We start from the raw sequence: 26,533 nt of genomic DNA on the forward strand, positions 1-26,533 counted from the left end.
GAACAAAAGGCTCATTTTGGTTGGATGTATCCGCCATTGAGGAACAGTGTATTCATTTGTTGATAAGTTTGTGTAATGCGGTCTAAGATACAAGCCTCGAACTAAGGCCCCGCCTTCGAGATCAGCTTGGCGTCTGATTGCACAGATCTGCCGGGGTTGTCCGGCTAATCTGCGCCACCGCGAGACGAGTCCTTCCGCTCAGCCACTGCGCTCAGCCTCAGTCTCCGGTCACCCGATGTACTCCACCGGCTCCACTCCCGCACTGCCAGCGCCTGCGCAGCCGGGAGTCCGAAACATTATCGCAATGCTTCACAAACGCGAGTTTAATTAACTAGAATTTGCACCGCAGTCGACATAAACGACGGATCACAATCCTGCATCGTGCTCGGACCACGCGTATAATTGCATATGGTGCTTCCTCCGAGATTATACTGCGGAGAGTATTCCGGGGTGCTGGAGAGTTTATTGCATCTCGATCCGTGTTTAGACTTTGCCTCGTGCTCAGATTAATTTTGCTACTAACTACTGCAAGCCAGCTCCGAGGTTCACATGTAGGTCCCAGTGTTGGTTTACCCTGATTTGACAGAACTTCGAATGTACATTCCTTGCAACCATTGAGCCTGATGGGAACTTGCGCAATATGTCTTCTCGCTCAGCGGAGATACAGATACTATCATTCCTGCTCTCGACCTTCTTTGCTCCGCATCCAACACGCTATCCATCAATTCGGTCGCGATCGCTGGACAACGCGAAGACTTCCATGTTGATAACTTTTAGTTCCCTGGGCGGAGAGCCACACCGTTTACCCTCGTTTACCTCGGAGTTTGCCTACTATTTCATGGATTTCAACTTTTTTTCTTGATCTAAAACAATACGAGGTTTAGACTACCAGCCACTCCGAGCTCCACGCACTTTCATTCTCCCTCATGATACTTGATTATGATAAGATCAAGGTTTTTATAATTTGACGCCCATCATCGTTTCTTTGTTCCGCTCAAGGATATGTTGCGTTTTCATCGGGAGAGGGCAACTTAATCCGGCAAGGCTTCCTCTCCCATTCTTCGACTTCAACGCCACCTCAGGCCTCAGACTTCTCTGTTGTACTACAACGACTGCAATTGGCTTCCCGGAGGCAGTGCGCGACCATCTACTTACCCACACTCTTAATCCCACATCATGACGAGTTTTCTGACATGGGTTCTCTTTTTGACTACATTTCTGATGTCGGAAATTCGGTTGAACTTTGGGCGCGCCCTCTATAACCGTCGAGTATGCAGGCCCCAAATGATGCATGACGATTTGCCGGTCATCCTATCAAAGTTCAAGGTGCGTTTCATCCCAAGTGTTGAAACGTTGACCCACTGGGGTGGCTGCCACACGTTGTTTCAGGCTCCCTAGAGGTCTGATGCACGCGCCTCCTTGTGTCGTCCTTACCAAATGAGTAAGTGACTTCCGGCATGATCGTCGATATTCTTGTTGTAATCACGTTCTTTCCGACACGGAATGTCTACAGCCTAGAAGTTTGCTATATCTATGTCAATTTCACCACATACCTTTGACCCTGCCTACGAGCGCTGCATTTGATTCCGCGGACTTTATCACACATCCGCCATTGAGATATGTGTCTGGCAGTCGTGGGCTTTGGGGTTTGGAAAGACTTCGATGATTGAGGGTACATACTTTGATTTGACTTCTGCTTGACAGAAGTCACTATCTGGAATATGAATTTGATTTACATGTTTTTCGCTCACCCTTAGGTCTGGCCCGGATATTATGTATCATGTGATGAGTTCGTCACGTTCGTAAGTGGCGACGAAGCTCTCAGCTACGCCCAGTCCAAGTTTAACTTTTTGATTGGTCATTGGTCTAGTGTGCTCACCTCGCTTGCTTCCATATGTGTTCAGATTGGAGTCGGACCGACGCCGAAGTACGACACGACATCCCCGGCACAAGTTACGAGTGATGAGTGCCCTGTTACCCATCCGAAGCACTTCGCCGAAGTTCCAAATGTTGACAAAAAAACAAGGTACGTGCAGTAAAAACGTAATGACAAGACCTCGAAAACCTCTTCAGCTACAGATTTGCCTCTGGTTTACCCGAGCAGGAACTTATCGGCGGCAACAAGCTATTGGCTGGCGCTCGCTAACGCCAATGTGAACGGTAATGACCACTCGTTTACACCGAAAGCGCCACCTGAACCTCAATCAATTTAACGTACAACTAAGGTTGTTCGTTGCCTATCTCCTTGCTTGCCCAGAACATCCGTCACCTGTGCTTATCTAACTTCCAAGTCAAGTTTCATTAGTACATACACCCTGCACCGCACCAAACTCTACACCAAACTCTACTGGTCCGCCGCTTTCATTGCCCTCGTCCTTCTCCGGCGATTGAAGGTGTGCTATCGGTGCCCACGCCCTCGTACTGCCACCATCGTCATTCTCTGTCAAAGCACGCCGACAACGCCGGACAGACCGCCACCGAGTTATTCAACATCGATGTCTCTGGCCTCAACCGCATCTTCCCCAGATATGGAGGATTGTACTGCTCGTATCAACGTCGCCAAGTGTTGCAAGAACACGACCCTGCGCCGGTACCACCCCCATCACATCATCCTTGCACTCGCGAACAGCAACAAATTAGACACGTTGTCCGTTTCAGGATTCTTTCTTGAAGTTGGACGGGCATCAAAAACATAGAGACGGCGTAAATTTTTCTTATCTTGTGTTGTCTTAGAGAGTGATCAAACTCCTTACATAAATCACTTTCTTCTTATGCTATTTGCTATAAAGCAAAACAAGCACTCCGTCATTTTCTAGTGACTGCTTTGGGAGGGTCCGGGAGGTCACGTTCTGGTGCAGGGGTCCGAGCCAACATGAGGTTTCGTCGAAGGCAGCACTGGGCTTCGCGAGGTTGTAAATTCGGCCTAGCGCGTGTCAGGCACAGGAGGGCGCAGGTTGAAGGTCATGGGTGGTAGTAGGTGGCGGGAGACTGAGGTGGGTGGTCGTAGACGCGCAATAAGCCTATACACGAGTGTCGAGCGGTGCTGGAGGTCTTGATCTCTGCCGAACGTGAGGTTACTAATGCATGTACCTTGGTTCTTCCCAACATTTGGGAACCGAAGTGTAACAGGGCACTACGACTCTCCTCCCACCTTATTACGTTCCATGGAATTTGAATCTCTCCGTACTTAGTTGGACTGTGTCCCTTTCTTGGATACTCGGCGCTCCGTCCCGTGCTGTCATTATTATTTACCCGCTCTCCAACCACCATGAGTACTAACGACACGCAGCAGAGTTCAACTCGGACTTGTTCAAGTTTGAGGTTGAACCTTATGCTAAACAGGCATACTTAATTGATAATAGGCCTGCACGTGAACTCACCTTCCATGGAATCTGGAAGTGCTTCGTGTTCTGATAAGTTGCAGATCATTTAGGTAAGTTAAGAATGTTTTAGGTCTAGCTGTGGGACAGGACTACTTGTAGGACTAATGATATCTCCAATCATCTCCGGTTGGGATTGTCCAACCTTCGAAACGACTGGAACAACCGTCTCCAAGTTGACTACCGCAGTCAGGTACTATTCGTTCACATTGGTGTGTATTTATGTCTTGCCTTCAATTCTATGAAGCAGTTGGCACGACGTCGTACTGATGCCCGGCCCCATTTTCAACGTTCGTTGCATAGTAGATTGTTCGGAGGATCAGCGCTCAGCGTGGGTACCATCACCACGACTCCACGCTGGTCCGAGCAACATCTGGATGGGCCGAGAAGTCATGCGACCTGCCGATTAGCAGCCATATTTCAAATGAGACTTGCTCCTCATGAGAAGGCCTAATGCGACAAGATCTAGACGATGGACTATGCCACTCAAGAGCCTGTCTTGCGCCTTTGGAACCATGGGCGCAGTATCCAAACAATAAGACCTCCAGATTGATATGTGACGGTCCATAGATCATCTCATACCCGCACATATTCTTCATATCTGTGAAAGCCTGCCGTGAACGCGGGGTACAAAAGGGACTTGTTGGAGTAATAGAAGGTAATACATCGATGTTGCAATTTTGAAGTATTTATTTATGTAAAATCTTCATCATAGGGGACATAACAAAGACCGTGATAATCATGTGTTCCAACTTCCAAGAAGTTTCAGGTCACCCCAGAGCTGTATGGTTCCCCCCGCGCACAGCGGCCCGAATCAGAGTCGACCACGTCATTGTACAACTTGAGTACTATGTTCTGTACGAGTCCGGTCCGCCCCAGCCTGGGAAAGGCTAAGTTAAGCGCGTTCGACTTCGATCGTAGGACATAAAAGGTATCAGCCTCACGTACTGGGGCCAGCCTGTTCTCCGAGTCAACTCCGAATCGATTGGCATTTAATGCTATCGGTACTGTGAGATGAGTGAGTGCTGTCCAAAGGCATATACACTCTTGTGTGCTGGAACTAACAAGAGTAATACCAAGGATGCAGTTTGTCTCGATTTGCCGGCTGTCCAAATTGCAAACGCTGACGTCTACTGGCAGCGGTTAAATGGTTCCACTCCATCCCATGATCGATTGATGAACATCGATTTCCTTATGTACACATTACTATTATGCAGGTCTAAGACCGCATAGAACTTCTCGACCCATCCAGCCGTTACCAGCTACACCGACCTTCTGCACGAACCCTCATCTCAACGATCGTCAAAGATGAAGAAAAGCAGGCCCGAGTCTCCACTCATTCACCATGGCGACATAGAAAGCTATGGCTCGATGCAAACACATCAAGATGATGGAGCAATCGCGAACGAATCACTCAGCTTCACCGCCAGGAATGCTGGGATGTTATTGATCATATACTCCCAGTTTTTCTTTGCTTCCATGGATATCTCGGTGAAGCTACTGAACGGTTTGGAGCCTCCGGTGCACGCACTTCAGGTGAGATTTCTCCATCTTTGATGATCGAATATGGAGTGAACCGATGTAAACAGATTATCGTGATTAGGATGGTGCGCCACACAGTCCTCGACTCGAATGTGTATTGATTTGTCTCAGGGCATCACCTTGATATGCTGCGAGATATACATGTTTGTCGATTATTTTTCTAGGCGACGATTCAAAACTGATGATATGAAGGACTGTTATGGGGATCCCTGATCCCATAGCTGGCCCTAAAGGTGTTCGAATGATGCTTTTCATCCGTGGTGTCACTGGGTGGGTGCTCATATACTCGCGCGGCCTCAAACTTATCAACAATCTGTTTCCCAGGTTTTTTGGGCTATCTGGCATGTACTGGTCTCTCCAGTACTTGTCTGTCGCAGATGCCACAGTCTTGGTTTTTTTAACACCTCTTACGGCAGCGGTGGCTGGATCTGTATTTTTGAAGGAGAGCTATTCCGTCAAGCAAGCTATCGCGGGAGGTGAGAGTTACAATTTGCATTTTATAGTTTTTGATTACTTATTGGGGATAAATCCCTAGTTTTCAGTCTCCTCGGTGTCATCCTCATAGGCAGACCCGCGTTCCTATTTGGCTCCCTGGATGCTGTCCCTCAAGGACTCTCAGACGTGGCCCCTGCGCAAAGGTTGGCGGGTGTTGTGTGGGTACCATTACGCGCACTCTGCCCCGCTCAACCTACAATTTATCTATTTTCGGTAGGGCCTGTATGGTCAGCGTACTTGGAAATACTGGAGCATGTACGTATTGTCATTGACCTTCTGATGGTAATGGCCGCTTTAATGGTTTTAATAGATACCTCGATACGCGCAATTGGGAAGCGCGCTCACCCGATGCATGTAATGTCATACTTTTCATTATGGTGCACAATTATATCATCTTTGGGGTGTGTCAATGCATATCTGCATTTTACGTGACAATTCATCGTTTGTAACAGGATGGTTGTTTTTGATATTCCCGTTGTATATCCTACGTCATGGATGTGGATACTTCTTCTGCTCATGGTCGGTGTCTTCGGCTTTGCGGCGCAGGTGCGTACTCATCAGTAATTCTACATTTGCCTACTAGTAGTTTACTATGATTTTAGACCCTTTTGACGATGGGACTACAAAAAGAAACTGTGTCGCGTGGTGTCACTGGAATGTATGCTCAGGTGGTTTTCGTCGTGGTGCTTGAACGCCTGTTCTTCGGAGTTACGCCGTCTTTACCGTCGGTTCTCGGCGCCGCTGTCATCATGTCCTCTGCTTTCTATGTCGTCGTGAGTGGTTGCTGTGTTCGTTGTTAACAAACTTCTGTGCTAATGTAGATTTCACTCACCAGATGAAAAAAACCTGACCAAGACAGTGCCAGTGACAATGCTGCAACACAGAAGTGTGGGGCCCTGCCTACTCCGAGGAGTCGGATATATTGTTACTTCTGAGTCTTGCACTTTCTAAAAATACTCCAGCACTTGTGCATTCAACGACCGTTATTATGTCCACTCGAGTTTACGTTGTGGTGGGAAGTCATCCTTGCATGGTTCATCTAAGTTCACTGGAAACTACACTATAGACAGCACCACCAGCAGTACTATTTCCCAAGTTAACGGACTCCTGCCCGGCCTTAATGCTCAATCCGACGCAGTCCGAGGCCACTTCTTAAATTACTTGAACTAAAAATACTCAGGCGGGAGCGTCACGTGCAAGTAACAGTGCGTCCGATATGCCCGATAGTTGAAATTTGTACCACTAATTCAGATGAGTCGGCTACAAGTTCACTCCAGAAGGCGGTGCGGTCACACAGCCCATATATCACTAGCCATTAGTACAGTGTTCTTAGGCTGAATTGGCGAAGACAAACCTCGAAGATGAGCAACAACAAGTCTCCTCTCATTCACACCACTGCAGGACACGATTATGGTTCGACGCGACCCATTGTTGCCACACCCCAAGATGATGAAGCAATCGACGGACAACGCAATCTCCCAGGTTTTTTTGTCAATAACGCCGGGATGCTATACATTATAGCTTCCCAGTTTTTCTTCGCATCCATGAATCTGTCAGTGAAGATGTTAAACAGCCTGGAGCCTCCGGTGCACGCGTTTGAAGTTAGCTCAGTTTCTTTATCTTTATTCCCCGATTGGAGTGAATCTCAATAAAACAGGTTATTGTAGTCAGGATGGTGCGTCAAAGAGTTTTTATGAACTGCACTCATTTGAATATCGATTCGTCCCCAGGGCATCACGTTGATATGCTGTGTGACATATATGTACGTGGGTTACTTTCCAGACAAATAATACCCTGCGATTGACGACATGAAGGATTGTCACGGGAGTCCCAAATCCGATCATTGGTCCCAAAGGTGTTCGAACACTATTAGTATTCCGTGGGATCAGCGGGTGAGCATTGATCTGCTTGCATGACCTCATGTTTTGATGATCGTTTGATCGCTTAGGTTTCTCGGATTATGTGGACTGTATCTGTCGCTTCAGTATCTATCTGTTGCAGATGCGATAGTCTTGACTTTCTTGACACCTATTACAACGGCGGTCACTGGGTCCCTCCTCCTTAAGGAGGGCTACTCCGTCACTCAAGCGGTCGCGGGAGGTGAGAGTCATGCTCTGACTTCTCTCTTGTCTATGGATACTCAAAGATGTTGCTAGTTTTCAGTTTGCTTGGTGTCGTCCTTATCGCTCGCCCCCCATTTCTATTCAACTCCATACTAGCCGCTAATTATGACGGGTCCGGAACAACACCAGCGCAAAGACTGGGGGCTGTTGGGTGAGCATCGTCATTTGTACACTATTTCGCCATTTCACCATTCAATGTTCGGTAGGGTAGCTATGATCGGTGTTGTTGGAGCCACTGGGGCATGTACGCATTATGATCGACCTTCTCGCGGTAATGGCAACTTCAATAATTTTCACAGATACCTCGATTCGCGCAATTGGGAAGCGAGCTCATCCCATGCATGTAATGACATTCTTTTCTTTGTGGTGCACCATCATGGCATCTTTGGGGTTTGCAAATACATCCCTGCACATTTACGTGCCGCATTAATAATTTGCTATGCAACAGGATGGTCGTCTTCGATATTTCTGTTGTATATCCTAGATCATGGAGATGGTCACTTCTTTTGCTTATGGTTGGTGTCTTTGGCTTCCTAGCACAGGTTAGTTCCTCGTGACCCTCCATTTACCCACCGGTGATTCACTACCTTTCCAGATTCTCTTGACGTTGGGGTTGCAGCGAGAAACAGTATCGCGCGGTTCCACTGGAGTGTATATCCAGATGCTTTTTTCCGTAGTGCTTGAACGCCTAATCTTCGGAGTTGTGCCGTCTTTACTGTCGGTTCTCGGCGCCATGATCATTATGTCTTCTGCTCTCTGTGTTGTCGTGCGTGATCATCGTGTTCTGTCACATGACTCCTTTACTTATCTCACTGCCAGTTGACAAAGCGAGTACCCGCCCGCGACCGCACCACTGACAGTACAGCGTAACATAATGGACTTAATATATTGGATACCTGTCCCTTCTCAGGCCGCACTCTTGAACTTTTTCTTTTTCAGGTTTATATAAAGCCTGTAATTGCCTCCCAGTATGAGAGCTTGTAGCACTCTGTTATGTCTTCTATTTTGCTCCGTCTGCTCATCTGCCTTCGAACAAACGTCGGAACACCATCCTCGCGTTCACAGCTGAGATTGACGGCATCACCTACTGGTGCTCACGTATCCCTCTATCCTAGTACTGTTCTTTCTGCCCCCATCATGTGGCACGCATCGTAACTTGTATCCTTTTTCTTTATCGCGCGGTAAGTTATTGACGCTGCCATCGTTTTGGCATGTTCTGCTTGTCTTGTCGTGAGTGGCCACATAGTGTTCTCGGTTTCTGTCACACAACTTACACCACTATCACCACCAAAGCAGGAACCTACCAGATACAACATCAGTGACAATCTGCAAGGAGATATAGTCTCGTTATTACTAGAGGCAACATCGACTCTACTGTCTAGTCAGCACTTGAATAGGCTAAGGTCCCCGTTACTTCGCTGGTAAGTGGTAGATTTCGGTTAGCCCTGAGAGGTTCTAATATTAACCATCGACTTGGTTAATATACTACAGGTTGTTCTCCCACCATCGCATAATGATGTTTTCATTGGTCACGTTGAGCAGTGAGAACTTTCTCGATTGTCAGCTGGTTTTTATCACTGTATCGTCCACTAAAATTGTGTAGTTCTCAGTCAGCTTATGATGTATATAGGGATTGGAGCATGCTCGAGATGAGATTGGCATTCATCTTGAACCCACGCGTCGCTCTAGTCCTAGGCTAGTACGTTCAATTCCGCTCATTGCATCCAGTCGAACGTCGCTGTAATGAGCACGATCAATGGCTACATCGCCCTATCCCAGAGCCCAACAGAGGACCAAACTTCCTCGGATGATATCGATCTCACATCTTCTCTGCCAACAGGACGACGTCGGATTTTTGGTCCTCAGTCTAGATGGTTCGAGAGTTTGCAGCTGCGATGGCGAGGGATGACATCGCGCGCGATCGCCTTCGTCGAAACGAACCTGGGGATGCTGTTGATCATAGTGGCGCAATTCTTTTTCGTATGCATGAACCTTGGCGTCAAGCAGCTGAACAGTCTTGATGTGCCCATGCACACCCTTGAAGTATGTTCGCTTGTATATATCCTAAAAACTGGGCTTATGATTCTGTAGCTCATCGCAGTTCGTATGGTTGGTGTTTCGGTATTTCCTGGTGGATACAAATATTGATTAGGCTGTTTGCCTGAATCTCATCAGGGCATCACCTTGGCATGTTGTGTATTATACATGTACGTCGTTCAAGTAGAAGGCTATGTCTATCCTCAGGTTCATATGTGTTTTGACAGGGTTGCAATGAAGATTCCAGATCCTATCCTTGGTCCCAAAGGCGTGAGGCTGTTGCTGGTGAACAGAGGCTTGTGCGGGTGAGTTTTGATTTGGAGAATGTATAGTCATTATAACGCAGTCGCTAAACTTCCCTCAAGTTTCTTTGGTCTGTTCGGGATGTACTATTCCCTGCAGTACCTTTCATTAGCAGATGCGACGGTGTTGAGTTTTCTTGCCCCACTCTCAGCAGCAATAGGTGGATACATCGTCTTAAAGGAGCCCTATTCGAAGCGTGAAGCATTTGCAGCCAGTTTGTGCAATTATCCTATCTTAGTGTCTTTCTGACACTTAATCACGCTTGTTGACATTCATTCCTTTAGTCGTGAGCTTGCTTGGTGTCATTCTAATTGCTCGACCGCCTTTTTTGTTCGGTAATACTAACAGCGTAAACTCAGACAGCAGTGATGCGGCTTCTAGCCTAGCTACCGCGATAGATAGGATACGAGCTGTCTGGTAAGTTGCCACTCATTTTGAAGATTTTCTTTGCCTCAACCTTCTCCACAGCGTCGCTGTTTTTGGAATTGTCTTAGGAACTGGTGCTTGTACGTCGTTGTTGCCTATGAGAGCTGCTTCAAGATAACTGTGTCACAGTATTGTCAATGCGTGCGATAGGCAAACGCGCTCATCCTATGCATCTCATGATGTTTTTCTCTACATGGTGCACAATCGTCGCCTCTGCTGCGTGAGCTCCATTGCCTTGTCTTTGTCTCGCCCTCTGATAGGTGTGAAGAATGTACTTCATGAAGATCCCAATTGTTTACCCTCACAACTGGAAATGGGCTGCTATGCTCATTTTCATTGGACTTTCGGGTTTTTTCGCGCAGGCAGGTTGTTGTCACTGTCCTTGACTTTGCCTGCTGAAAGTCATTTAAAGACTTTGACTACGATCGGCTATCAACATGAGACTGCAGCACGCGGCTCTATGGGTCAATATGTACAGCTCTTATTTGCTGGAGTCCTGGAATACGTGATCTTCGGCACAGTTCCTTCGGCGCTATCGCTTATCGGAGCTGCTATCATCATGGCATCAGCTATATATGTTATTGTGCGTTTTCATTTTTTTGTGATCTTTGTTTTGTGGATTCCAAAATACTTCGGCTAGATTTCAAAGAAGGGTTCACCGAAGGAGCCTGAGGCGATTAGGCTCAGAGAGCCGGACTCCGCCCTTGAGGAAGGCCTGATGTATACTGAATTGCCAAACACGACGATTAAACTTGCTGAGACGGGCTCAAGCAGGAGGATAGGACATGAAGACTTGAAGGAAAAGCCGCCATCTACGTGAAGTTTATGTTTTTAAAACCTCTTATGCCACATATGCCTTTGATGGCGTCTGAAGATGATGTACTTAAATGACCTTGAATGCTACGAATGTCTATGTCTATGTCCTGTGTTAAAATGCTCACTAGATGGTAGAAGAATGAACGTTTGAACAATCAAAACGATGCGAAGGCGTTTCGGGTGAAGCGTATACCTTTTAGGGTGATCGCCCCTCTCCGGCATCACGTGATTTTACAGATCTCCAGCGACTTTGTTGATTGATTCCCTTTGTGTTGCCTCACCAGTATTTATGCCGATGCTTTTAAATCGAAGGTCTTCTATCCCAGTTCGAATTCAAACCCCCAGCACGCCCTGTAAATTCCCACCGTGCACAGACCCTCGAAGTTCTAGAACAAGGTATATCTGACCTAGGCTACTATCTGTCGACCTTCAAGCTTCAAGCTGCCTTTCAACGACCGTCACCTCATCGTTGGCTTGTCATAGGTTGCAATACATATATATACATGCATGGAGCCTGAAACAGATTACTATCAGATTGGGGGCTTCCGAGCTCATTCTGAAGAATGGTGAGAGTACCTCGTGTTGAATAATTACGTCCACCCAACGGTTCTCCAGGTTCCAGATGTACGATGACAAACCAACAATAGATGCTATCATGAATTACGAAGGTCGCGAACTCAGGCCTGGAGGTACTGGCGCGCCCATCGAGTTGGTCTTAGGTACTAGCATATTCTGAAGTTTACCCGTCGCACGTCGACTTACATTGCACACTACAGGAATTCTACACAATGGTGCTTCATACGTCCTCATGACATCTCATCAAATGTGGGCATTCGTCCGGAAGCACCGCTTGCGGCCTCCCAGAAGACCGTGGAAAGTGGACAAATTCGCCTCGCTATCCCCGATTTATTTTGCTACAAAGAATGACCTTCAGGACAAGCTCAAGACCTACAAGGTGAAATCCCAAAAGAACAAAAAGGATAAGGAGGACAACAGCCCTGCCAACCGAGGTTTCATTCAACTTGGGGAGAGGGGCGCTCCTGGTAATCCCCGGGCAGACTTTGAGAACCAGAGGTTCGATGGGGATTGACACATATTTGATTTGTGACTGACCGCTTTTAAAGAGTCTTGTATCGGTTGTTTATGAAAAGCGCCACTGCAGGAGCCCTTGGACTAATCAATCCACCCTGGGCTGACGCAGTCAGAGTGATCTCAATAGTCGTAAACACGTGGCACAAGGATAGACGTCGTGAACGTTATGACAGTCCCTTTATCATCGATGTCGGATGGACAGATGTGATGATGCCGGAGCATGTGGAATCTGGACGAGTAACGGAAACTGTACACATAAAGATGAAAGGACTCGCACTGAAAAACGAGGAACAGAATGCGGTACCACTGTTCACCTACATTCATATGTGTTATCTGACGATTTTCTCAGCCCTTTGAGCATGGAACCACCAACCAGGAGGGCACGGTGGATATTCTTTACTCGGAGATGCGAAGACTCTTCACACATGACGCCACCAATGTTCCGCTTGTAGTGCTGGTCCACGATGAGGAGATGGTGCGCGGAGTGCTTGCACGTTCCGGAATTGATGTTGGGTCATTTACCCCTGTCGCTGCGCTGTTCCAGCGTGGTCAACCTCAGGTAGCACGTCTCTTCGTATCACCAGGGATTAATCTAAATTACACATGCAGAAACTATTACACCGAAGGTCCTCCAGATCACCTTCTCCGCGACGCTTGAACGCTGGCCCGTCTCATTCCTCACGTGACTATGAACGACGCTGGAAACACGAACCCCGCGATGATGTCAAACCCTTTTCTGTGAAACAAGAAGGCCGATCGTCGTCATCCGTATGCATCAAAGAAGATGTCAAGAAACTGGTATCCTCACAACAAAATGGTACTATTCCCCTCCCAGCTGGATGTATCGTGAACGTGCAGAACATGGTCAGGACTTTGATGCGGGTTGCACAAACTGGCCCTAGCGTGCAGGCGACAGCGCAGCGCATGAACATATCAGCAAACCCACGTCTCCCTTGTGCAGGCAATGAATGCCAGTAGGTGTCCATCTCTCATGACCACTTTTCAACAGATTTCACTCATGCACAATCTAGCTTGCTCTTGAACATGTGGATTTCAATGATAGAGGGACGCCCAATTGACGAGCAATGGATGGACCGCTTAGCGCACCCGATCCAGCCCCCTTCGCCAACTATAGATCCAGTGCAGCTCGGTACAGACGAGGACATCGACCCGAATGACTATATACCTCCATCGATGAGAAATGCCGGCGGAACGGCTGCCCAAGAAGACGACTGGTCCGATGATGATTGGTAGAAGTGATATTGGACAACCCCACTAAGTTTGTCGTTGTTCTCGCTTGCGTGGTTAGCTAATTTTGCCATCCCGAGCTATTGAGCGTCTGATAATATGAAATGGACAACGGACCACGATGTATACCACACCTGTTGTAACAATACGTTGTAGAAGCGTCATCGTTGATTACAATGCGTTTGTGTAGGAATATTCGAATTGGAGGTTTCACTACTCAGCTTCAAATATATTCAATGTTGTTGTATCCGGATATTGCTAAGTACTTGAGTGCAATCTCAAGCTACGCCGTACTCTCGGTTCTAGGGAGCAGCCCTCGAGCAAAAATTCAGAGTAGACGATACGAGAAATTTAATAATGAGTGACTGAGACTTGACTGCTGATGTGAGTCGGAACAAGAGGTGTTGCGCCACATTGCTTACTCACGCGTAGACTCAATTCTTACGGCTGAGGCGAAGGCACAAGGCATCAATACATTAGTCTATCACTCTCGATCGAGGACACAGCATCGTGATGATGACAAACTACACACATGTTTTCAACGAGGTGGAGAGAGAAGGGACGCTAGTCAAATTAAACGAAGGATAGTCGAAATATAACGGTAAATGTCAAATAAATCGCGTGTAACATCTATCAAAACCGGCCCACATGGGAGACAGGACAACATGCAAAGCCTTCCATCAAGAACTTTCAAATTCAGCCTGGTCCTTGAAGGATGTGCGCGACAGCGGAGAGAAGTTGTTCGCTCCCATTTTCATGTCATAATCCCCTTTACCGCCCAACAGCGCTGCATTGTCAGAGGTATTGCCGACGCCAAAGTCTTCTTCCGCGACTATGGCGCCCGTTCGTTTATCAAGACGGAAGGTAAGACCGGCGAGGTTGCTTTTCATGCGCGATACGTCGTCATAGGGCAGAAGGAGATCGCCAAAGCCAGAACGCGATGTGAGGGCTACGATGGTTGCGATCGAGCCGGGTGGACTGGTCAACCAAAGATTTCTACGAGAGCGCTTGTGCAGGACGTGAACGATGAGGGATGCAATTCCGATGCAAATGAATAATATGGAAAGTAGGTGTGCTGGTAGACTTCTGAAAAGGCGGGGATTGTCAGAAGTAGGATTATGAGTGTGGTAGAATTAATGCGTACTCAACGAACAACCTTGGGAGATCTGATGTCAGCTGGGCAGGGATAGTCTCGTTGTTTGGCAGGAAATAGATGGTTTGCGCGGCAATAGAAAGATATTGTGTCTGAGTGTAACAAAAAGAGTCATTCGGTCACTTGGGTTTTTCGGACGGAATAATTCTCCTTACATAGATCTTCTTTGTGGCATTGACGAATCCATAAGGATCATCGAATACGGATTGTGGACCGTTCGGTTGCTGCGAAGCGAAGCGATATATAGCTCCTGGAATACCCGAGTTGATGGCGAGAGACCTGGCGATAAGGTACGTGTTGTTGCTCGCATCAAACATGACTCTGAAAACATTCGTTCAGACAGTTGGCAACGAAATGAACAATAGACTCACCCATTGAAAGCTTCGCCGTTCAAAGGATTGCCTGTAACGTTATTAGTGTTCTCAAAGGGCTCCACGATTATACAGGCTCCCATAGATCCATCATTGAGATTCATTGTAGTCGCGACTACGAAAATGGCGATACTCGGTTGGCAGAAAACAGCAGTCCCTAGTGCGTCTCCGTTATCAGACAGATGATAATACCAGAATACGACGGGCTGAAAGTTTTGATCCTGATACGAGGGTGCGCACGTCGACGCTGCTGTCACAGAGAATTGGTCGGGACCATCGTTAGGGTCAAGACTGAGACTGGCGTTACAGCTAGGCGAAAAGGTAGCTGATAATGCAACATTCGAGCTGGTGAGATTGGTAGTCGTGAAAGAGGTTGGTTTTGTGCAGTTGACGTGCGTTTGAATAGCAGTGGTGTTTACGGCTAGAGTTCCGTTCAAAATGGAACCTGCAGGGGGCTGCAGAGCACATATATTTGAGTGATTTTATGCAATCTTAGAGAAGCAGACAGCATACCGCGAATGGAGCAGCAGACCATCCGCCATGAACGAATGACGGATCTTGAAGGTTATTGTACACTAGGAAGTTTGGCCTAGTTCAGTCTAGCGCATGTTGTTGAAGCAGGTGTTCCTACCTGCAGCATCTACATACTATTCAATGCGTCAGCAAAGTATCGCAATTGATCTAAAAAATCTTACCCCTGCAGAAGCTAGAAATGAAGTGAGTTGATTGATGGTAGTCGACAGCCCGACGTTGCGCATGCTTGTTGCGGTGGCAGCTTTACATTGACATGTTCAGTCTAAGTGGGCGGCAAGAAAGAACTAGCTGAATGGCATTACCTGCTGCGTAGGGTACCTGTCGTACCTGAAATAGGGATCCAGCAAGCGGCTGCATGAAGACGGCAGAAAGGGCGGTGAGTGTTGATACATTTATTAACCAGTGCCGGTGCTTGAGGGAATAGTATAAAGTGGTTAATCGACTGGGTAATAAATTTTCTTAGATCGTCAGCATGGTTAGGAGTGACTGGGTCTCACTTGAGCGCGATCTATTGTGGGATGGTCACGCATGTTAAGACCCCTTCATTCATAACATATGAAATGCTTACATAGTCTAGTAGAATACTGCGTGCTGCAGGTGCGTTGCCCTCGGATAGCGTGACATATGGCTAAGGAATGCCCCTACAATGAGCATGGAAAGCAAATGATATAGACGGTCGCGCTAACCTGGTACCATCTGAGCATCCAGTCTGCTACAGCCCAGAAATACGCGAGTGGGACTACCAATAAAGTCGGAACAAACGACTGTTGCGAGCTGATGAATAGATATGTATTGGTGATGATATAATGGGCGTTACCGTTAGGAATTGAGTTGATACGAAGGTGATCACGTTCTTTTCAGGTACGGAGAAGCCTGGAGAAGTGTTATCGGCGCACTGTGAGGAAGCAATAGGCGCGCGTACCATTGCTTCTATCTGATATGTGCAGAGCTATTTCAAGCACAATACCCAAACATATCATGAGTAGACCAATGCTCCCAACGATGTAGATGTTCAAAACAATAGGCTCCTAGATTCCATTCATGTCTATCAAAGAGCATTTTATAACAAAGGAGTGTAGTACTGACATAGCGCTTGGGCCGGTGTACTTCTGTACCAGGTGTCGGGATGTTATGAACCGAGTCTCGGAAACGTTGCGAACGTGGAGAAACGGTGTCTGACGTTGGCGTTGCGGAGCCACTCATGTCTGGGGGAAAGCAGGATGCGGAAACGTCACTGTCTGTCTGTCAATATGTACTAGTATGATACGGCATAGCCTTCGCGTCGTTACTGACCTGCCTAAAAGCACAGCTTCCTCAAGTGTGCAATTGGAATTTGACAGTGTGCGGGAAAGTGTCTAGCAACGAGTACTGGATTTCGACTTTTAAGGTCCTTTGAAGGGGTCAGTGAAGTAAATCATGAATCATGATTCGTGGCTGATAGCATGTTCCTTACTATTCCGTTGGTGTCGCTCCCGAAAAGGAACTCAAACATCTCATCGGACTGCCATTCCGGCTCTGGCGCAGGCAATTGATGACGAGTTCGCTGGCCTCGATGCAAGCTCGTGGTGTCAAGCAGCTTGTCTGCTTCACAGAGTCACAAAGGTTCGGTGATTGATATGAAAAGTGATCGAGCATCCTGAATTTCTTTACGCATGGGGAAGGAAGAGTGGCCTCATGGAGTGTTTCCGGTGACACGTTTCTGCATGATAGACCGGGTGACGGGTGTTAGGATCTGTGGCTCAGATACGCCCATCAGAAGACTGGGCATCTTGAAATTCGCGGTGGCTCAAGCTTGTCTCAAAAGATATACATATACATAATTATGCCACCTCTTAAGTACAACGCCTGCAAGCAGGTTGTTGGTAAGATCGCATCATGGCATGTACACGCTGCACGCTAAAGGCCCTATATCGTACGCGATAACACTGAAATACGTCATTAAATTCGCCTGCTGATAATTCAACGATGGGCTACAGCCTGTCCAACGTACCATTCACTGCTCCTCACTTGGCTCAACAAGCTGATTACAGAAACGCACTGGAGCATATCGAATAAGTCCTGATTCAGTCATGACAAGGCAAAATTGGTGGTCGAACGTGGTGTTATCGAGGAGCCACATTCCGCCCGCCACCGAAATTTGTCGCCGCTTGAAAAATAAGCGTGCAACCCTTGACCCGACTTTCCAAGGCCTCGTTTTTGACTGCACCACTCATTTGTGTCCATCCTTTCAACGACTCTTTTGCCCTAATCCCTAATGTACGTGTCTATATACTTTCTGTATCGTTCAGGTTATTGGGTTCGCGTCTGTTCGTGCTTGGGCGCGTCTGTCGCGATCTTCGCGTTTTCTGAATCAACCAATCTCGTGTTTATTCATCACTAACTTGTCACGTTTCAGCATGCGTGAAATCGTCCACATCCAGACCGGCCAGGTGTGTTTCAGTGTTTCTAATTCCATCATGATCCATTCGTGTTGACATGTCTTTGATATCAGTGCGGTAACCAAATTGGTACGACTACAAGACTCGCGCGATTGTCCAATATTCTCATCGCATCATGATTTGACATGCAGGTGCTAAGTTCTGGGAGGTGGTTTCTGATGAGCATGGTATTGAGCGGGATGGTCTCTACAAGGGAACCAATGATATGCAGCTCGAGCGTATCTCGGTTTACTACAACGAAATCGGGTCAAACAAATATGTTCCTCGTGCAGTCTTGGTTGATCTTGAACCAGGAACTATGGACTCTGTCCGCTCGGGGCCTCTAGGTAGTCTCTTCCGTCCCGACAACTTCATCTTTGGACAGAGTGGTGCTGGTAACAACTGGGCCAAAGGACGTAAGTTTTCTGCCATGTCTCCCCAACCAGTCGTGATTTCAACTTCTTTGTCTCGATAACACAGACTACACGGAGGGTGCGGAGTTGGTCGACTCTGTTCTTGACGTTGTTCGCAAGGAGGCTGAGGGCACTGATTGCCTACAAGGTATGTTTTTTTTTGTTTTTTTACTACCACTTTCCGTTAACACGAGTGCAGGTTTCCAGCTCACTCACTCACTCGGTGGTGGAACTGGTGCTGGTATGGGAACGCTCCTAATGTCCAAGATCAGAGAAGAGTACCCTGATCGGATGATGTGCACGTACTCTGTTGTGCCTAGTCCCGCTGTCTCGGACACTGTTGTTGAGGTTAGTGTCTTTCTCCAGGTTCCACGTGTTTCTGAAGCTCACAACTATATAGCCTTATAATGCAACACTCTCTGTTCACCAACTTGTAGAGAATTCAGACGAGACTTTCTGTATCGATAATGAGGCCCTTTACGACATCTGCTTCAGGACGCTCAAGCTCTCCACACCTACTTATGGTGACCTGAACCACCTGGTTTCTTTTGTCATGTCCGGTATCACGACTTGCTTGCGTTTCCCTGGTCAACTCAACTCTGACCTGCGTAAACTTGCTGTGAACATGGGTTCGTCGCTGTCTTCAATATTCGTCGCTTTTGTTTAATATATTCATTCGCAGTTCCTTTCCCTCGTCTCCACTTCTTCATGACCGGATTCGCTCCATTAACCGCCCGCGGCAGTCAACAATACCGCGCTGTCACTGTCCCTGAGCTTACTCAACAAATGTTCGATGCAAAGAACATGATGGCTGCATCAGACCCAAGACATGGTCGCTACCTCACCGTATGTATGAGTGTGTCTAGGGGACCTGTGCTGATACTACTTTCGCCCAGGTTGCCGCCGTGTTCCGTGGTAAGGTCTCAATGAAGGAGGTCGAGGAACAGATGCAGAACGTTCAGAACAAGAACTCTGCGTATTTCGTAGAGTGGATTCCTAACAATGTGCTTTCTGCACAGTGTGACATCCCTCCCCGCGGAGTTAAGATGGCGGTTACCTTCTTGGGTAACTCGACAGCTATCCAAGAACTGTTCAAGCGTGTCAGCGACCACTTCACTGCTATGTTCAAGCGCAAGGCCTTCTTGCATTGGTACACACAAGAGGGTATGGACGAAATGGAGGTGTGTACATGCAGTCTTTATCTTGCGATTGGCTGATCTGACTGAATGTCATCTTTCAGTTCACCGAGGCCGAGTCAAACATGCAGGACTTGATCGCTGAATACCAGCAATACCAAGACGCAACGGTCGAGGAAGAGGCCGAGTACGAGGAGGAGGTTCCAGCTGAGGAGGACTCGTAGATCAAAATCATGGTGACTCACTGTAACGATTTCTACGTCACCTACATTTCCCTTCACGACCAAAACTTAGGTATTCCTCTATTGGTGTTCTCTCGGGCAGATGCCTTGTTACTTCTGTTAATTTCACTTTATCGCTACCCTATCCAGCATCGCGTTCATCTCATTTTTCTTTTCTGTCGTGCACCGCCGGAGCAATACATTTCATCGGAAACTGCAGTATACCCTTATCAGTTGTGATTTGTGAGAGTGCCAAGAGAGCCTTGGCTCTTGGCTCTCGTATACACGTAGGATCAACTGTTCCCACTGTCAGGTCTACAATTTGCAACGAGCCGAAACCTCATGACCCCTGACCGCAACCTGATCATGGCCTACTCTTCCGCCCGGACACGCTTTCACCTCCCTGCTGATGAGGCGTCTAATTGATACCTAGCTTGCAGGCTTGGGCTCACATACTTGAGTCCACCGGTCTTCGTATGCGCCAGAATTCTCAGATGAATGTTCCAAATGATGCCAGTCGTGACAACTTAGCAAACGAAATTAAGAACTACACAGACGATCCTGTGCTTCCCGGTCTTGCCAGCCTCTACTTGGTTCACCTCTTTTTTGTGTGACAGCCTATCTGATCCTGTCCATATTATCCCTGTGAACAGGCTCAAAGATTCAAAGGTATGATTTCCTACAATACCAGCTCGATTCTAATTATTGACAAATCCAGACTCGGCATGCTGTATGGGCTGCCATAGGCTTCGCACGTTTCATCCTCGCCGACGAACTCGATAGTCCTAAATTTCTTATTTAAAAATTTAGGCTAGCTTTGAATGATTTGTTCTTGAAAGGCTCGGAGCGTCAGAGCGTAGTGCGGAACCTCGACGGCAACAAGCTTGCTAGCTCGTTGATTTTGTGAAGCGCAAATGGGGCTAAATTTTATCTTGACACGAGGGTGATCAGAGGAATTACTCATGATCCTGGTATGTTGGTTAATGGAAAACGTCATCGGCGCCAGAAAAAAGGTGTTGTCCATCTTTACCGCCGCCGTGCTTCTTGCGCAGGCATATGCCAGCAGAGATAGCGGCGCCAAGAGGATGACCACTTGGTCCAGAGTTCGAACGTCACTGAGGATTATACCCATAAGTAGGGTGCGTCACGATGATGATGATGGTACTATTTAGCCTCAAGTCATCCGAAGCATGCATGCTGACAATGAGTTTCAAGATGTGGCACAGCGGGGATGATGGAACGGGCACGGACTGCAAGGGAACCAAGGCCAGACCTCTATGGCGGGAGGCTACGGCTCTGTCTATCGAGGACAGACTACGACACACGCGAGGACTACCGACTACGAGCCAGGACTCCTGCCACCGCGCCAGGACCCCTGCCACTCCCGTCCTGTCCTGCCAGAGCGCCCCGCTACAATGAGCTGCGTGGCAGTTACTACCGACCGGCTGCAAAAGTGGCTGCTTCGTCACGGTCATTAGGTGGAATGTGATTTACATTCACAATTGTACAGCGTGCAGTGTGTTGGTGCGAGAGTATGTTCTAGTCGCATCGCTGATACGGTAACCCAATGATAGTGTTGTGAGTAGAAATGTGCGGGAAAAATCCGAAGAATGTCAAACCACAGGGGATCACAGCGTAACCTTCACTGCAACCACCCTTCTACCCATTGTTTCTCTAATGCCGAACAACTCTTCTTCGATACGGGTAGCACTCCGAGTCAGTCTCTGAAGCGCTGTAATCTCTCGGTAGATGGCAAAGATTTGAGCAAATCTTCGTTACCATAGTCATTAGAAGACCGAAAGCCAATTCATGCACACACGTGCACTGGTGCCCAGTCGGGCATCAACATCGATGTAGCTGCCCATCTGGAAGCTCGAAATCTGTTGACGACGAGATCATGATAGTTGATGATCCCACCGACGAACCGTGGTGACTCGGAGCTGTGGATATTTTAGTGTGTTTTCATGATGTTTCCTAGTGATGCTTACCGTACTTATTGTCATACAAATAGTCTTGTAGCACTTTGAAATTTTTGCCAGTCGGCAGAAAACTTTAGCGATTCTGCCGTCGCAAATACTAATTCTGTTTCCAATGATCAAATATCTGAACTTTGAGAAGAACCCACTCTCACGATCGTTTATGGTAAGGCGAGTTTACAGTCCACCCCATATGCATATGTGCCATCGATCTCTATCACGGTTGGAACACGAGAGCTCCGAGATTAAGCTGTGCTCAGCGTGCTGGCGCCCTCATCAGGGAATCGGCGAGAACTAGGTTTTTGTAGCTATAAATGGTAAGTTCGGACCAAAAATCTACTGTATTATATCCGATGGCAAACAAATATATACACAAAGCATAGTGCTATCCAAGGACAAGCAAGTACAATACAGGCTTAACTCTGACGAACTAATATATGTTTCATAATGCCTCATAATTGTGAGGCCTGATAGATAAACTTTTTCAAGAAGTCCTGCATCTCGCTGACCCTGTGATCATCTGTTGCATAGTGTTGACTTTGTTATGGCCGTTTGCAATTTCAACGACATGGCAATCATGAATTACAAGACCAGTGTAACCCTGATGAACTAATATATGTTTCATAATGCCTCATAATTGTGAGGCCTGATAGATAAACTTTTGCAAGAAGTCCTGCATCTCGCTGACCCTGTGATCATCTGTTGCATAATGTTGACTTTGTTATGGCCGTTTGCAATTTCAACGACATGGCAATCATGAATTACAAGACCAGTGTAATACTGATCCAGAGTGGTCATTACTCATAGTTGTGAGGGTTCCAGGGCAATGTCTTGTCACGCGCTAGCAGTTTTCTATTGCAACGGTCATCCACTGCCTATGCGGAACTTTGTGATGGTTCTTTGCGCTGAGAGCCCGTTAGTAATCACAAGTTGCAAAACTGACGTCACGTTGACACTAAACGATCTTTCCTCGTAGTTGTGATATCTCTATAGTAATGTCTTAGAAATACACTGGCTGTTATCAACGACAATGATCTTCGGTCACCCGCGTGTGTGGTACAGCAAGCATAAACATTTCAGATCTTACGGGCGCGTGTTCTCGCGCGTCAGTAACAAAAAAAGTAAGCCTGCCGCTCAGTGTCAACTTTGCTGACACAAAAGATTGACATTATACTTGCATTATACCACATATATTCTCAAAAACTCGCAAATTAACAGTAGATTGAAGCAGAGCTGAAATTTATATCATAACATAAGAACAGAGGCAATAATCAGATCCGTGTACTTTATTATGGCTATGTATCACTTCATATGTTTTGCAGGTTCCACCAGACACAACTGATCGAAACCCACATTTATGGTAACAGTCGCACTAATCCTAAGGTCAACAGCCTTTTTCTTGGTCCAACAATTCACAATAGTCCCTAGAGCTCCACGATGAACCCCACCCAGAACAAGACACTGTTGATTTTTTTTCCGTGGATGAGCCGGGCTCAGATCGCTGGCGGGGATGTGATAATGTTCGATTGCAGCGCCTGCGCTATTGGATGTGCAGAATACGGCGACGTGACCCTCAGGTGCGGGTCCATTCTCACCGCAGAATGGGTCGGGACAAGCCGTCGATACAAACCGTTTGTATAGCCTACCGTGGAGGAAGTTTGGCGACACCTTCAACAGTACATGGTGTGTGAAGAATTTCGATGAAAATTCTTTCGACATCAACCACGGCAGTGGGCCTGGGATGAAATAAATAGACATTGTGAATGGTGAGGTTGAGGACTTACCACTGTCCGGGGAGTTCTCCGCTTCGGTGTCCTGGGCATCGATGGCCCAGGGGTCATGTGTTGACGAGGTGGGATTGACACTCGACGTAGAGTCATATATCTTATCAACCTCAGAGCTCGCGGACCAGTTAGACCATTCATTGGATGGTGATGGACTGGGACCTGCGAGAGAGACCAACGAGCTGGAAGGATTTTTTTCTTGTTCGACGGGTGGGGTAGTGGATCGAGGCGGCGGTGCCAAGTATGATCGCCTCCTCATTTCACAGAATGAGGCTAACTCTGGGCCTTCGAGCATCGCACCGTTGAGTCTCATTCCATACCTTAATATCGTGAGCTTCAGAACAACTCAAAATAAGCGTGTCACTCACCTGGTGGCGACTTCATTAAGTTTGAGTTTAATCCGCTGCTGCCCATGCACAGCAACGGTGCAGGTCTCAAAGGAAAGAGAGTAAAGCGTGGCTCGATAGCCTTTCCGATTGCCGCTAATAACGAAAACTTCATGGCCGATATCATTCCGGAACAAATCCAAGAAGGCGTTGCGTATCTTGGTCACAAATCTGATTGGGACGCAGAGCTGTTGCATGCGTTAGACGTGTTCGAGACGAGGTGAATTGTACTTACAAGCGATTGGTCACCACTACATAGTATGGTCAAACTAGCGTTTGGAATATCAACGCTGTGCACAACCCCTTTCGCCTGATACTCCGGTCCACGGGCAACAGTCACAACGTCTCCAGGCCTCACATCATAACCCTTGTCCTTTGTGTACTGAATAGTGTGGGTGAGGCTCGTTCGTTGAACCGTTGTTACTGGAACTGAAATAATGCCGAGTCCGGAGCTGGACTCTCTGCTATCTTCCGTGAGGATATCCCGGAACCACAGATTAGTCGATCCCTTGCAATACCAGTCCACAACGCCGCGTTTCCCCATGTGCTTGCCATTCAGCACTTCTATGTGGTCCCCAATCTCGATGGAGTCGGACTCGGGGGGAGGCTCGAGATATTGATGCATTGGTAGCTGCGGGTGCATGATGTGATCCAAGGGACGCCGATCCAAGTAGTACTTAGAAACTTCCACCTATATTCAAATGTCAGACAATTTCGCAGTTTTGTGATTGTGCGAGACTCACCTGCTCGTTGGTGATATTTTGACAGATGTCAACTGTTTCCTCCCGCATTTGAATGATGTGCCCTTCTAATCCCAAATACGGACCAGCTACAACTTTGACGGTGTCGCCGACCCGAAATACTCGTTCGATGCCTTCGAAACGAACCTCTATTTGTTCTGGACATCCATCAAACGCAAAATCCAGGCTCGCGGAACCAACTGTATGGTCCGTCGAGATAACCTGACCTGACTCTCCACGGAGAGGGCCTTCAATGACCCTGGCCCAGTCGCCCATGCGCAAAAATTGCATCGAAAACAAGACCACGGTGTTCTTCAGAAACGGTTTGTCCCATCCGGATTCGAGATGGAGTCGAATGTCGTCGATGTGAGGGGAGGCAAGAAGTTCGAGGTTATCGCGGTGGAAGTCTTTCAGTAAGAGACCCATGTAGTAGCTTTGTTCTTCGTATATCCATCCTACTACTTTGCCATCACGAATGATGTCAGAAACAGCCTTATTGGTCGGAAGACGAGATCGATCGAGCAGCGCTCGAGTTCCCTGAGGCATTGAATAGGGGAAGCGCAATGGAGGAACCAAGACCTTGACGGAACTCTCTGTCTGGCACTCTACTTTGCCTATGTAGCCCCTGTGTGGGCCGTGCCTGATCCTCACCCAAGCAGGGGCAAGAGATCGGAACAGTGAACCTTCGACGGCTTCACGTTCTGCCTCCGTGATGCGAAGACATTGCTTCACGGCGAGACTGTGTGAGGTAGGCAGTGCTTCACAGATCGTTTTGGGGCTATCTGCGACTACATAAAGTTGCCCTGCTACCCAAGTCGATAAGGTAACGGAAAACTTTTGGCTCCGAAGGTGTTCGGCAATGTATTCTGTAGCAGTTCCTGTGATACAATGAGCGGTATGCTAAGTGATGCAAAATAAACATACTTTGAATGTCAAGCAAATACATCTTGTTTTCGGGTGCCAAAACGTTAGTTAAGGATGATGGGATCGAGGCCGCTTTGGAAGTGAGAGCACGGCGACCTTGCGACGAGTGACTAGAATTCTCTTCGAACTTACTGGCCAAGTCATCGAATCTTTTGGCCAACCTCTCTTTCGCCGATGGTCCTGATACGTGTATAGCTATCTGCGACCGTTCAAAGTCACCACCTTCGTCATCCTCGTCCTCGTCTTCAGAAGCTTCGATGACGATATATGGATTGTGAATAGACTGTGTTTCCTCTTTAGTATATACCATTCTCAGCAATGGTATTTCACTTACTTTAGGCACACGGGATCGCTTTCTGCGTGAACTTGACAAGCAGCCGTCTGTCCTCGATGTAGACATGGATACGGAAGTGTCATTTGATGTAGGAGAGGGGGGATCAGGGGGCACGTGCATGGCCATAAGTCGGTCGAGGTTGGCCAAGGATTCGGCGTCGTCTCCTTCACCAGAGAACAACACACGTCGGGGTTCCACCCAGTCGTCGGCGAAGTATCTATCGCCCAGGTACGATGTGAGGGCATCATCCATTTCAGGCATCGTCATATCTGTGGTGAGGAATTGCCGAAGGACTCCCCATGCATATTTATCGCATAGTGCCGGTGATGTCTGATTGCCTGTAACATATCCTTGATCAAACAACGATACTGACAACATTGTATCATCGCTTACCTTCTTCGATCCTGAGTCGCTTCGAGGCAGATTCGTCATCATTGCATCGGGCGCGTTTGGTCATGTATTACTATGTCTATGGTGTATATGTTAACCTAGGAGATCATAGTACAGCAGCGAACTTGAAACCTCACATGTCACGTTCAATTGTCAGTTGGATAGTTTATGTTCTCTGAAGCTATCAATGCACTGTCACGGTATCGAGGTAATGGTAGGAAAAAGAGAAACTGTTAATGCGCGAAGTCAGTATTTGTAGTGAATCACTATTCTGGATTAGCTAATACTCACT

General features: G+C 47.4%; 8 protein-coding genes across 8 annotated transcripts; 6 read left to right on the plus strand and 2 right to left on the minus strand.

Moving 5' to 3' along the window:
- Positions 1-1,176: 1,176 nt before the first annotated feature.
- On the plus strand, positions 1,177-2,671 carry HD556DRAFT_1307364 (uncharacterized protein; the record flags this gene model as incomplete). The annotated part of the gene is made up of 5 exons (XM_041300025.1): positions 1,177-1,326; positions 1,758-1,802; positions 1,905-2,026; positions 2,258-2,393; positions 2,450-2,671. 5 exons carry the CDS (start codon positions 1,177-1,179, stop codon positions 2,669-2,671), a joined length of 675 nt encoding a protein of 224 aa, XP_041161432.1.
- Positions 2,672-4,688: 2,017 nt separating this feature from the next.
- Positions 4,689-6,539, plus strand: HD556DRAFT_1472049 (DUF6-domain-containing protein; the record flags this gene model as incomplete). Its single annotated transcript, XM_041308456.1, has 8 exons — positions 4,689-4,916; positions 4,970-4,987; positions 5,034-5,065; positions 5,115-5,398; positions 5,458-5,818; positions 5,870-5,963; positions 6,020-6,190; positions 6,253-6,539. The coding sequence occupies 8 exons, from the start codon at positions 4,689-4,691 to the stop codon at positions 6,265-6,267; spliced, it is 1,203 nt and encodes a 400-aa protein (XP_041161433.1). The 3' UTR covers positions 6,268-6,539.
- A 239-nt stretch (positions 6,540-6,778) lies between these two features.
- Positions 6,779-8,363, plus strand: HD556DRAFT_1235361 (integral membrane protein DUF6; the record flags this gene model as incomplete). Its single annotated transcript, XM_041297743.1, has 10 exons — positions 6,779-7,018; positions 7,075-7,092; positions 7,148-7,179; positions 7,232-7,309; positions 7,366-7,517; positions 7,574-7,691; positions 7,747-7,784; positions 7,840-7,930; positions 7,989-8,082; positions 8,136-8,363. The coding sequence occupies 10 exons, from the start codon at positions 6,779-6,781 to the stop codon at positions 8,361-8,363; spliced, it is 1,089 nt and encodes a 362-aa protein (XP_041161434.1).
- Positions 8,364-8,876: 513 nt separating this feature from the next.
- Positions 8,877-11,250, plus strand: HD556DRAFT_1363504 (uncharacterized protein). The gene is made up of 13 exons (XM_041302694.1): positions 8,877-8,961; positions 9,032-9,099; positions 9,144-9,583; positions 9,632-9,649; positions 9,716-9,747; positions 9,805-9,882; positions 9,943-10,094; positions 10,165-10,297; positions 10,349-10,386; positions 10,436-10,526; positions 10,575-10,668; positions 10,719-10,889; positions 10,947-11,250. Exons 3-13 carry the CDS (start codon positions 9,284-9,286, stop codon positions 11,124-11,126), a joined length of 1,287 nt encoding a protein of 428 aa, XP_041161435.1. The 5' UTR covers positions 8,877-8,961; positions 9,032-9,099; positions 9,144-9,283; the 3' UTR covers positions 11,127-11,250.
- A 379-nt stretch (positions 11,251-11,629) lies between these two features.
- Positions 11,630-12,872, plus strand: HD556DRAFT_1235346 (uncharacterized protein; the record flags this gene model as incomplete). The annotated part of the gene is made up of 5 exons (XM_041297739.1): positions 11,630-11,688; positions 11,738-11,841; positions 11,899-12,196; positions 12,247-12,514; positions 12,564-12,872. The coding sequence occupies 5 exons, from the start codon at positions 11,630-11,632 to the stop codon at positions 12,870-12,872; spliced, it is 1,038 nt and encodes a 345-aa protein (XP_041161436.1).
- Positions 12,873-13,895: 1,023 nt separating this feature from the next.
- On the minus strand, positions 13,896-16,829 carry HD556DRAFT_368369 (uncharacterized protein). Its single transcript, XM_041310396.1, has 14 exons — positions 16,607-16,829; positions 16,443-16,548; positions 16,338-16,393; positions 16,207-16,284; positions 16,089-16,148; positions 16,018-16,028; positions 15,823-15,962; positions 15,682-15,761; positions 15,618-15,633; positions 15,500-15,561; positions 14,987-15,441; positions 14,771-14,936; positions 14,607-14,707; positions 13,896-14,548 (listed from the first exon to the last, which is right to left on the minus strand). Exons 1-14 carry the CDS (start codon positions 16,721-16,723, stop codon positions 14,143-14,145), a joined length of 1,854 nt encoding a protein of 617 aa, XP_041161437.1. The 5' UTR covers positions 16,724-16,829; the 3' UTR covers positions 13,896-14,142.
- Positions 16,830-17,916: 1,087 nt separating this feature from the next.
- Positions 17,917-19,710, plus strand: HD556DRAFT_1235170 (beta-tubulin; the record flags this gene model as incomplete). The annotated part of the gene is made up of 9 exons (XM_041297724.1): positions 17,917-17,949; positions 18,012-18,027; positions 18,090-18,353; positions 18,418-18,498; positions 18,550-18,698; positions 18,751-18,979; positions 19,033-19,196; positions 19,247-19,531; positions 19,591-19,710. The coding sequence occupies 9 exons, from the start codon at positions 17,917-17,919 to the stop codon at positions 19,708-19,710; spliced, it is 1,341 nt and encodes a 446-aa protein (XP_041161438.1).
- A 3,275-nt stretch (positions 19,711-22,985) lies between these two features.
- HD556DRAFT_1442011 (uncharacterized protein) lies at positions 22,986-26,308 on the minus strand (the record flags this gene model as incomplete). Its single annotated transcript, XM_041306394.1, has 8 exons — positions 22,986-23,419; positions 23,468-23,787; positions 23,836-24,041; positions 24,089-24,544; positions 24,597-25,471; positions 25,518-25,800; positions 25,852-26,189; positions 26,245-26,308. The coding sequence occupies 8 exons, from the start codon at positions 26,306-26,308 to the stop codon at positions 22,986-22,988; spliced, it is 2,976 nt and encodes a 991-aa protein (XP_041161439.1).
- Positions 26,309-26,533: the final 225 nt, after the last annotated feature.

This window comes from Suillus plorans (assembly GCF_016647745.1).
Source record: "Suillus plorans strain S12 chromosome Unknown HD556scaffold_21, whole genome shotgun sequence".
NCBI classification, from domain to species: domain Eukaryota; kingdom Fungi; phylum Basidiomycota; class Agaricomycetes; order Boletales; family Suillaceae; genus Suillus; species Suillus plorans.